The 12,398-nt window shown below is 35.6% G+C and overlaps 2 protein-coding genes across 5 annotated transcripts in view; one reads left to right on the forward strand and one right to left on the reverse strand.

Annotated features, from left to right (window-relative positions):
• The window catches only part of LOC106873405 (TM2 domain-containing protein CG11103), a 47,269-nt gene extending 36,053 nt beyond the window's left edge, over nt 1-11,216 (reverse strand). The window contains exons 1-3 of one of the 2 annotated variants that reach the window (XM_014920769.2): nt 10,966-11,216; nt 4,594-4,681; nt 2,768-2,883 (exon numbers count right to left, since the gene is read on the reverse strand). In XM_014920769.2, coding sequence (XP_014776255.1) covers nt 2,768-2,883; nt 4,594-4,677 — 200 coding nt within the window. In that variant the 5' untranslated portion in view covers nt 4,678-4,681; nt 10,966-11,216. Of the gene's footprint in view, nt 1-2,767; nt 2,884-4,593; nt 4,682-10,786 lie in introns of both variants that reach the window. The other variant, XM_014920762.2, reaches the window with a different exon arrangement.
• Nucleotides 11,217-11,263: 47 nt separating this feature from the next.
• LOC106873481 (zinc finger protein 85) overlaps nt 11,264-12,398 on the forward strand; it is a 26,571-nt gene continuing 25,436 nt past the window's right edge. The window contains exon 1 of one of the 3 annotated variants that reach the window (XM_014920881.2): nt 11,264-11,869. The gene's annotated coding sequence lies outside the window, so the exon portion shown is untranslated. The remainder of the gene's footprint in view (nt 11,870-12,398) is intronic. The other 2 variants (XM_014920873.2, XM_014920869.2) reach the window with 2 other exon arrangements.

Raw genomic sequence — 12,398 nt, forward strand, 5'->3', positions numbered from 1 at the left:
ATATATATGTGTGTGTGTATGTGTGTGTATGTGTGTATATATGTTTGTGTGTGCGTGTTTGTGTCTGTGTTTGCTGTCACACACCCACCCCATTCACTACTTCACAACTGGTGTTGGTGTGTTTACATCCCTGTAACTTAGTGGTTCAGCAAAAGAGCCCGATAGAATTAGTACTAGGCTTAAAAAGTAAGTCCTGGGGTCAATTTGTTTGACTAAAAACATCCTTCAAGGTGGTGCTCTAGCATGGCTCCAGTCAAATGACTGAAACAAGTAAAAGAATAAAAGAATTTAGTATTAAATCATGAGAATTCACTGAAAATAGAAGAGTAATTATGACTGAATCATTGATGAACTAGGAGAGAAGAGGATATAGAAGTATAGAGTTGCCATTTACCAGGTATTGTAGGGGCCTAAACCTGTGGGTACTGTCTTGAGAGGATGGCCTCTCAAGGCAGTGTGCACAAGTGTACGCCCCAAGAATATCTGGCAATGGGCTACTGCTGATCCCCTCTAACAATCAGTAGCACCACATAATGGAAGGTGTAATCTAAAGCATCCTCAAAATTGAGGCTTTGTCTAAATGCAGGAAACGGGATAAAGTTCACACAAGACTCCTAATAGTAGTTAGTGTCCAACTTGGTGGCATGGTATATCTATTACAAAAAAAAAAGAAATAAAATTAAAAAAAGACTGTACTGTAGAGCCTACTCTTGGTTAATGATTTTCATTTCAGTGCGACCAAGATCCTAGATGGCCTGTTTTTGCTGCAGATGTTGAAGCCATATTTTTTTTTTTTTTTTTTTCTGAAGTACTTTTCCTTCTTACTGACAGAATATAAGTGGGAGACAGAAAATTTATGCATACTTTCATCCTATTAAACATTTTACCCAAACCTTTCTTTTCCTATGTGTAATCCTCTGGAATTTCCACACTGACCACATTTTTTTCTATGTCAACTTACAGAAACTGAAACTGAGCCTCAACTGCATCACAAGTTTGAGAATGTCAAAAAATAAAATAACAAAATGAAAATGTAAAAAGCTTCCTAGCTTACATCTAAGTATATTTTTTTAACTCTTTCCTTTAAATTCATATTATGCTTAATTGATTTCAAAGGTAATTTAACTTACAGCTTTTTTGTACTTCTCAGACTTTTTCAGAAGTTACTCAAAAGAAGCAACACAATACCTATGATCACCGTAAACCTACCAACACAAATGAAATTGATGCAATCCATGCTCAGACTGAACATTTGTATGAAAGACATGGGTAAGGTCTGCTCCAAATGTTTACAACAAAATGAGCTCTACTAAAAGCACTCAAAGGCCAGCATTGTTGTTCATCATCATCATCATTTAATGTCTGCCTTCCATGCTAGCATGGGTGGGACAGCTTCACAAGAGCCAGCCAGGAAGAAGCCTGCACCAAACGTCTGTGACTGTTTTGGCAGGATTTTTACATTTGGATGCTCTTCCTGACACCAACCACTCAGCAGAATGGACTTAGTGCTTTTTACGTGGCAAAAGCACAGGCGAGGTGAGTAGTGTTTTTCATGTGGCACAAGCACAGACAAGGCCAGTTTTGGCAAGGTTTTTACAGCTAGATTCCCTTCCAAACACCAACCACTTTACAGTGTGGACTGGGTGCTTTTAAGTTGCACCTGCACTGACGGGGTCACCAAGTACTTGCAAGACAAAAAAAATTCAAGAGGGGAGGAGGCATTGGAGGAGGTGATCTTGTGTTGTATGATGAAAAGGTTATAGAGAGACAGATACAGGTTGTGGATTATAATTAAGTTAACTATGATCAAGCATAACAATAACCAAATGTATTCCAGTTAACACCATCCTGTCATTTATTAAGACATAATATATCTTGGACCACAATATCAAATATGTCCTTTTGAAAAGACAGGATGTGATTTTGAAGGAGATTTGTTTACTTCTTCATGTAGGTCAAGCAACCAGATAGATGCTTCCACATTGAGTCAAGGTAATAGCATTAAACAAAACAGTGTGTTTGATCTACTGCTCAATAAAGCCCCACTTCCCACTCACAGAAACTAACTTATGTCAATCAAACTTATTTATTTAAGCTAGTGTTATAAATAACAAAATTATTTGTAGTGCACCCCGCTCCCCAACACAAGAAGCCAAAAACTTTCATTTCTAGACATACATTTTTATCAAAGCATGCTGAAGCACATTTATTATTCTAAACTGTGGTTGGCCCAAGTCCATAGTAAAAGACACTTGCCCAAGGTGCCAGACAGTGGGACTGAACCTAAAACCATGTAGTTGGGAAGCAAACTTCTTACTACACAGCCATGCTGAAAATAAAGTTGTTTTTCTCCACATTTTACAGTTAAGAGACTTTCATTACTTTCTGATACAATTATCCTTATATGACAATACTTTATGCAAATTACAAGTTCCTATATTCTATGTACTTTCTCAATGCAACATAAACAGACCATATGATTAAAAAAAAAATGCTGAACTTCAAAATAGAAAATGCTTACATTCTTCTCAATAGATAGCCAATCTATTTTTTAATCAAAAGATTTACCATGTATATATTCTATTAAAACATGTTACAATTGCACTGTTTTAAAACACTGTATTTTATTGATACTGTTCGTGCCATTAATGTAACTACCCTTATGCAAAAGTTTTAATTTCAACAAACTAACTCAGATCAGATAACTTACCAAACAAAAGACATTAGTATTTTTTTATAATAAAAAAAAAGCACAATAATCACTTACTTGATACACGGGAAACCACCCTTCAGGAATTTTCTGTTACCAAAACACTCAATACCTTCTAAGGCAGTACACCATACTGAAGTCTTTTGAACATCTTCATAACGACGTCCGCCCCACTAAATATAAATCAAAAATAAAAATGCTTTTAAACTCCTACATTAATAGATGGGAAAATAATATATTCTAATCATACAAGGGTCAGCTGAAAAGTTCATTGGCTGACAAAGATACTCTCATGGAATGTGACCAAATAAGGTTTAGTTTGCAACATAGTCCCCCCTTGCAATCCACACACTTCTTCCATCAGTGTTGCAGTGCTTGAATCTGTTTGGTAAAGAAGCTTTCATCTCGGTCAAAAAAGCTATCACCAGCAGATATAACATCATCATCATTGCAATGTTGATTCCCAGTCAAGTGTTTTTTCATGCTGAGAAACAGATGACCGTCAGACAGGGCCAAATCAGGAGAACAAGGAGGATGATCAACTAGTTCAAAACCGCAGTCATGCACAGCAGCCACTGAAACTAAGGACTTGTATACTGGAGCACTGACCTGATGAAACAAGACCACCTTTGTCAGTTTTCCAGAGCACTTGGTCTTGATAGCCTTTTGTAACTGCCTCAGCAAGTTAGTACTCTCCATTGATGGTGTGGCCCTTTTGAAGATAGTCAACGAAGACAATGCCTTTTTCATCCCGAAAAACTAAGGCTGTCACATTCTCTGCAGATGAAACAACCTTGGTCTTCTCAGGAACAGGTGAGGAGTGGTGTTTCCACTGTATGGATTGCCTCTTTGTCTCTGGCTCAAAATGAGGGACACAACACTCATTCTGGCTTAGAAAGCATTCAAGGAAACTAACTGGATCTGCCTCAAACAATGTCATATTTTCCTGTGGTGTGATCAGCTTGGTGTGCTTTTGATCAGATGTCAGAAGATGTGGTACCCACCAAGCAGAAATTCTCATCATGTCAAGTTCATTGTGCAGAATATCCTGATGTTAACTGATTGGAAGTGTTATCATATACATGTTTTGTCTTGATGTAAAAGATGGGCTACAGCAAATATTCTGCTCAATACCACTTATTTGCTGTCCCTCAGTGGCTGACTATGTGCATCTCTGATCATGAGCAGGAGTAGGGGGTGGAGTATGACAGCCATATGTTAAGAGGCTTTGATTGGCCAGGAGCTATCGTAGAAGGCACTTGCTCAAGGTGCCACACAGTGGGACTGAACCCAGAACCATATGGTTGGGAAGGAAACTTACCACACAGCCAAGCCTGCATCTGAAATACAGTTAGGTCCTAATTTTAAGCCTTATTCTCCTCTCCAATATTTAGTACATTCCCTATAAAATCAATTATTTCACAAAATATTTCATAACATTCTTCTCAATTCATTCATCAGTTCTAAATAAAGACTAAAGTGTGATTTTGATTTTATTTTTTAATTCATGATGTCATTAAAGATCATGAGTGCTCTTAATGAAAAGCAACAGTATTATGTTCTAGTTGTTTTCTTGGTACATGTAGTGTATATGTCTTAGTGCCATTGAATGAGACAAGGTTGTCATGTTTAAATTACAGGATGTTATTGAGGTTTTGTCCAGATACCACATAAAAGTCTATGTTACATGTGAAAAATGCTCAGATGCAAATGTTAAAGAGTAGATGGCAAGAACCACTTATATAAGACTGTGCATGCAATCAATTAACAATGAAAATTCATTAATGTACAAAAGGGAAAATGTTAAATTGTATTATTTTTTCTACATCAAATTTAGTAAATTTTATTAAAAAGAATATCAAGGCAAGTGATCAGTTTCTTACTTTGGTACAACCATAACCCAACATTTCACGAGCAGTTTCATTTTCTTCAAGATCTTGAGGTGGACTACAATTCAGAAATTCCATTGGCCTACAAGCAAATGAAACAAATATTTCGAAATGACAATTATAAAAATTAAAACAATTAGAAATCCATGTTAGAGTAAATTATGATAAACAACACTATAATATTTAAAAAAAGAGATAATTATGAATGTTTGTATTTTTACACTAACTACTTGTAACAATAAACTCATGAGAAATGAAAACATGTCCACGAACAATGGCTAGGGCCCTGGAATAAAACTACATATTTCGAATGACAAGAAAGCAAGTGTGCCAGCTAAGAAAATATACAGAAACCTGACTGTTATCATAAGCTACAGTGAAAGCAATAGATTGAAAATAATGTGTATCAAGGAAGAGCTGCAGTTTGGAAAGGTGTGGATGGTGGGAGTGTCTTGAAAAGGAAGGAAATCGGGCAAAGGGCCTAGTTGTGCAGACACGTCAAGCTAAGTAAAAGTGTGGTTGTCCTTGTATACGGGCTTTTCCCCTGCAACCCTCTCCTGCTGAACATCCCTAATCTCTTGGGCTCGTAAGTGCTGGTGCCATGTAAAAACCACTTGCTGGTGCTGCATAAATGCACCAAGTACACTCTGTAAAGGGCATTCATCCATAGAAACCACACCAACACAGACAGGGAGCCTGAGTAGCCCTTCAGATGGTCAGCTCCTGTCAAACCATCCAACCTTGCCAGCATGGAAAATGGACATTAAATAATGATGATGATAAGGATGATGATGATGATGATGATATATACACACAGTGCTACCTAAAATTGTTTCACCGAGGTGAGTAAATCTTCTCAAGAACTGCATATCACCAGTAATGAGGTTCAAGGTTCTGAGGTCAGCCTTTACCACTTCATCTCATATTTTCTTGGGTCTCTCTTCTGCAAGCTCCATCCACATTAAGTAATCAGCACTTCTTTATACAACTGGCATCATATGTCCAAACAGTGCCGTCTTCTTTCTTGCACACAACACCTGATTCCTATTATGCTGTTTTTTTTCTCAAAACATTTATACTATGCCTTTCATGCACTTACATTGCACAACCAATGGAGCATGCTCACTTCATTTCTTTCCAGTCTTCTCTGCATTCAAAGCAAATGTTTTACTATCATGCCACACTTCAGTTCTAACATAGACATCATACAACATGCCCTTCACTCTAAGGAAAAAAAAAGTTTTGTTGCTAGCAATAGTAGTAGCTCCTTGAACTTTCTCCAGCCTGTTCTTATTCTGGCTACTATATTTTCAGAACAACCACCTCCCGAGCTAATTACATCTCCTAGGTAACAAAAGCTATTGATTACTTCTAATGAGCCATCTATACATTTAAGAGAAACTATTTCTGGCATGCTTCCAGTATTTCTACTGCAAAGCATCTGTCACCTATGAATCTTACATTCTCTGATAGCCTGCCAGTGATTCCACTACAACCTTCATGTGCCCATAGCTTACATTGGGTACAGCATATGGAGTTTATACTCACTCCTTTTCTGTATCTTGAACAAGTCATTTCCCTGAACATACCAGGATTTTGTCTTCTTCCTACTTACAAAAACATTAATCTTTGTTAAGTTTACCCTGGAGCCTCTTGAATCCAAGTTTAGCTTCTATGCTTGGAATGTCCAATACAATTCACCTATAGATGCAGCAATAAGAACTAAGTCACCAACATATAGGACTTCCCATGGACAGCCAGTGTTAAACTTTTCTGTGATGGTCTGTAGAACAATGATGAATAGGAGAGAGCTGAGGACTGAACTTTGATGAGGTCACACCTTCACACTAAAATTGTTGCCAACTATCTCTTTACTTCCTGTATCTCTGTACATGGCTTGTACAATCCTCACAAGTTATTCATCTACACCAAGTTTCCTCAATGGGCACCAAATTACTTAGTATGTTACCCTGTTAAGTACTTTTCCAAATTAATGAAAGTCAGGACTATACTCTACTTTCATAATATCATCTAGTATGTTGTATTTCAAGATTCGTAAGAATTATATTCATTGAACACTGTTCCATTAACTTATTGGATATATCCATGTAAATCTAAATGAAGTGGGTTAATGATATATTTGAAAACTCAGTTAAATTTTGCTTTGGTCATTGACTTCACATGCAACCTATCTAATATTGTGAATAGCTAACAAAGAACATATGACATAACAACCATACAAAAAATTGGTGACCCTGATAGAAACAACCCATCAAAGAAAAGAGAAAAGAGCTGTTGAAGAAAAGACCCAGCATCTTGACTTCAGTACTGACCTGGTATTTACAGTGAATCTGACTACACATGTTAATTACTAACCCAACATGTCTAATTAATTTGCTGATTCAACGTGCAAACTGCTGCGATTTCTAAATTTACTATAACTAAAACTGGAGACCTGATGAAGAAAAAGAAGCAAATCAAGAAGGAAAAAAATACACTTGGGAATGATAATACTACAATAAAAATTTGATCCAAAAATTAGAATTGTTACCTGCATGCTACTACTAAATGAATGATGCAACATCACCACAAAATTGGCAACTAAACAACTGGTGACTACTGGACATTTTCTACAAGCCAATATCAACAATAATATAATGTTGTGCCTGATAACTTCCCATACAGCCAAACACTTAGCCACAGTAAATAACTGTTTTGACTGTAACTTCTAGAAAATGAGATTTTCAGCATTTTTCTTGTATGGGGATAAATATTGTTTTGTTACATAGTTGTATGGTTAACATCTTAGCTACATGTTTCATTTAGTTGCTTCATTATTAACACAATGAAAAAATATATATATCTATATATTCTTTTACTTTCTTTTACTTGTATTGGTCATTTGATTGCAACCATGCTGGAGCACTGCCTGTAGTCGAACAAATCGACCCCCGGACTTATTCTCTGTAAACCTAGTACTTATTCTATTGAATTCTTTTGCCGAACCACTAAGTTACAGGGATGTAAACACACAAATCGATGGCAGGGAGATAAACACATGCACATATATATATATATATATATATATATGTATATATATATATATATATATATATATATATATATATATATATATATATATATATATACATTTAAACAATGAAAACGAGTGCTCAACACTGCATTGGTGGATAGAATTTCTTTATTTGTGTATTAAAGCTACCATTGGTTTCATGTTAAGAAAAATATTTTAATATCTTAATTTTTCAAGCCAATCACATGGAGGAATGGTATTTATCTCTATTTTAGTGTATATGTGGCACTTCGTTGGTTACGACAACGAATGTTCCAGTCGATCTGATCAATGGAGCAGTCTGCTCGTGAAATTAATGTGCAAGTGGCTGAGCACTCCACAGACATGTGTACCCTTAACGTAGTCCTTGGCGAGATTCAGTGTGACACAGAGTGTGACAAGACTGGCCCTTTGAAATACACATACAACAGAAACAGGAAGAAAGAGTGAGACAAAGTTGTGGTGAGAGAGTACAGCAGGGTTCGCCACTACCCCCTGCCGGAGCCTCATGGAGCTTTAGGTGTTTTCGCTCAATAAACACTCACAACGCCCAGTCTGGGAATCAAAATCGCGCTCCTACAACCACAAGTCCGCTGCCCTAAACACTGGGCCATTGTGCCTCCACAGTGTATGTGTATACACACACACACAAGGATAATACAACATTAGGATGGATGATAACAGGCTTCAATACTAGATCACAACATTTGTTTCTGCACCACACACCAGCTTCAAGTTGCTGAGTTTATATTCAAATACCATTACAGAACATTCTTTATATTTATTATATAGTTGAATACTGTTCATCAACAGCTAGTAATGTCTTTCTTTAGGAACACTATCTCTGTGTGCTGTGAATGTCTGTATGTATAGATGAATTTGATGATGTGTATGAAAACATTATTAGCCCTGTGTCTTCTCCATCTACTGAAATCCTTGCTCCAACTTTGCAAACAGCTATACCTATTTTAATTAAACTAGAGATAGCTAAATACATGTCAGTTCTCAGCAAAAGCATTTGACATTTACAGGACAGCTATTCTCACAGCTCATGGATTATATGAATCTGTCAGAAGGCCTTTTGGGCCCTGAACTTCTGTAAATTCCTTGCAAGGATTTATTCATGAAGTGACTCACTGTTTCAATTTCATGTTTGCTAATATTAATGATTTATCAACAATTGTGCAGTTTCCAGCTTCCACTTCTTGATGAAAATTACATAAATTTCATGACTTAATGAATTTCTACCAAAATTTTATTCTGCACTGTACTGAGATGAGTTACTCTAAATCCAAATTATGTAATCACAAAAAAAAAAACAGAAGACATTGTTTAGGAAGATTTACAGTCATCAAGCAAAATTATTCAAGGCTACTTTCTTAACTCACTGATACCAGATGCATCCCCTTTTTTCCATTGGGGGATGCTTCTGACAAAGAAATTGGTGGGATTTTTACAACAATTTACTCAGCATTCCTGGCAACCTTTAGAGTTTTTTTATTTTATTTTTTTTTTTTTGTCCTTGAAGCATTTGAAACTGACTAGTATTGCATTAGACATTAACTTAAGTTCTTCATAAGATAAACATGCTCCAAAGGAAATTAGGTGCCTTGATTTTGTATGATAGTCTACTGTGTACATTCATTATATTAAGGGTTCAAATTATTGCTCAACATGCCTTATCTTGAGTGCATGTGAATTCATTGCACTCTGGTGATTTTATGGATCTGATAAATACTCCTATAGATCAAGATTTGGATGAAGAACTATCACAACCATGGAAATCTGTGTCAGTACTTTAGAATTCCATCTTGTTCCTATGCTTGCTTCCACAAACCATATTTGATGACATATTTCTACTATTCATCAATGACCCTTTTGTGCCTGCTTAACAGACACTCAGCCTTTTCCTGCTCTTCACAATTTGTCTCACCCTATTGACTGAATTTAAAAAGCTTCCACTAATGCAAATACAGCCAACAGTATTTCCACACACATCAAATTCACTTATACATAGAGACATTCTCAGCACACAAAGATATTGTTCCTAAAGAAAGACATTACTACTATGTATAATTCTGTTTTTGTGGTACAACATTCTATAAGTATATTAGACTACTTTGTAGAATTTTGTGGATATTGTCAACTTTTTGCACTTAAGCTTTCTGTAATGTAATTGCTCATTTTAATTGCTAAAAAAAGTTTTTTACTGTCTATTTTCATTTCGTTTGTGGCATAACAAAATCACTGCAAGAGGACTATTGTAGCGAGGTCCCTGCTGGGTTTTGAACCATAGCTCTTAGATTTTTCCTTGTTCAAAATCACAACCTAATGTATCTCCATAAAAGGAAAAGTGTCGCCAAAAAAGGTATCAAAAAGCATTTGTGAATATGGCTAGACCAATCAACACTTGCTGACTTATGGTAGATGCGACAACCTTCATAGGAAATGATCAAAAGTATTCCAAGTCCACTCTTCACATGGTCGACAATTTTCAATTTCGGCCTGCTGTCATGTTTACGTTGTCATTTTCCTTTAGCTAGCTCTAGACGTGCTTTATAAACGAATTTATTTTTTAGATGATATTTTTATTAAAGAGTAGGTGGCCCGCGAAATAACTATAACTAGTTGGTAAACACTTATTCGATTCATTCAGATTAATCAAGTTATTTTGTAAATAAAATGTACGATAATGGTTGTTTGTTGTTTCGTTTAATTGACACTGGTTTTAATATATTGGTTTTGTATGAATTCATCACACTGATCTTTTAAAAAAATCGTCACCAGCTAGCATTGTTTATATTACCACATATCCGAATATATACAGTTTTTTAATTATCTAATCATTATTAAATATAATTTTTCTCAGATCGACAGCTTACGTGAGTTGGGGTTACGACTGATATACATAAATACATGTAAGAAACCACAGTAGCTTGTAATGTCCCTTTAACCGAGCATTATAAATTTTGAAATTTTAATATTTATTATGCTTTATTAAATCGGAACGGAATTATTGGAGTACAGAAACTGATTAAATAAAAAGATTTAAATTAAAACGAAATTAAGAGGGAAAAAATCCACGTTTTCCTTCAAGGAAGTGTTTATACTCACAGATACGAACAAAGAATTAATGGACTGTATGGTTTATATGCTCCACAAGATTCATTCATACATTTTTCTTTGTCGGTAAAAGAGAGTCCATGACAAGCATCAATGAAAACCGAAAATATCGGAATGAAAACAATCCAATGTCCAGCCATGAGAATTAAGGGGACTCAACTTATATTTACCCAAATATTTAATTCCTTTCAACGTTTACCCGTGTTTACTGCTTTCTTGCACTGTAGTTATAGCCATTGTCCCCAATGGCTTATAAATCAACAATATTGCTGCAGAAAAATGACACCCAAGGAAGTTTTCTACATACTAAATAGAAATAAGTAAGGTCTCACATGTCCATTGTAGTGAGTTCTATCAACCGAGATAATACTAGCGTGAACCACTTCCTCTACAGCAGTTTATTACGTTTGAAAATAAACAAATAAATAAAATAGGGGAGATAACTCGAAATTTTTCGATAATATAGACCAGGTCGTGAACATTTTATGGTAATTTTTCAGATTAACACCCGCACGATCTTCACTAGAGTGTTAGGGTTAGGGTTAGTTTTAGAGTTAGAGTTAGGGAATTCCGTCCCTAACCGTAACCCTAAACACTAACCCTAACACCCTAGTGAAGATCGTGCGGGTGTTAATCTGAAAAATTACCCTTTTTAGTGCCCGAAGAGTAAATTTTAAGATTTTATTTTTATTTTATTAACTATCGCAGTCTGCATAGTATTTTGTTGTGAAAAATTACCACTTCCGTCTGTACTTCTTTCCCGAGATTGTCTAAGCCATAGTTTTGTTCATGCACCAATAAATTAAACCCAGAAGCTAACTATAACAAGTGCGTGGTTTCCCGGTCTGTGGTGCAAAATGGTTAGGAATCATTGACGTAGGCAATAGAAATCTGAGTGAACAGACATATTTTTGTCTTAGGCCTCATTGAAGTATATCCTGTTCACTTAGCCAGAATAGGAATATTCAGGAATAGAAGACGCTGGTTATGAACATCTACAATACATCGAGAGGAAAATACTTCATGGAAACGTCCTTCATTCTAAACACGAATACACTGAGTTGAAAACAAAAGGTTATATGCTAAAGTTTTGTGCTCCTTTTGACTTTGCATCCTCATAACTTTATAAAAATTGCTTAATTTTTTATGAAATTTTGCTGAGCTACGTTTTTGAGGATGTATTAGGTCGGCAAGAAAGTAATTTCATTTTTAGCAAATAGAGTTACGATTTTTTTAAATGTCTTTTGCCAATGTTGTGATTTTTTTCCTTTTGACATTTGATAGCCGTTACTTTTAGCTTACTTTAGAAGCAAATTGCGCGTGATTTTGTTTACAGCTGTTAGTTCAGTATCAATTTTAAAATGGAGTGCAAAAACAAACATTTTCACCATATTTTGCTTTTTTAATTCCGTAAAGGCAAGAAAGCTGCTGAGGCTCACAAAAGAGATGTGTGAAGTTTATGGTGTTGATTGCTTAACAGAACGCACATGTCAGAAATGGTTTTAAAAATTCCGTTCTGGAGATTTTTTCTTCAAAAATTACCAATGTTCTGGTGGCCCTACTGAAATTGATGACGACCGAATCAAAGTTATAATTGAATCAT

Source organism: Octopus bimaculoides, chromosome 6, assembly GCF_001194135.2.
Source record: "Octopus bimaculoides isolate UCB-OBI-ISO-001 chromosome 6, ASM119413v2, whole genome shotgun sequence".
Lineage (NCBI taxonomy): Eukaryota > Metazoa > Mollusca > Cephalopoda > Octopoda > Octopodidae > Octopus > Octopus bimaculoides.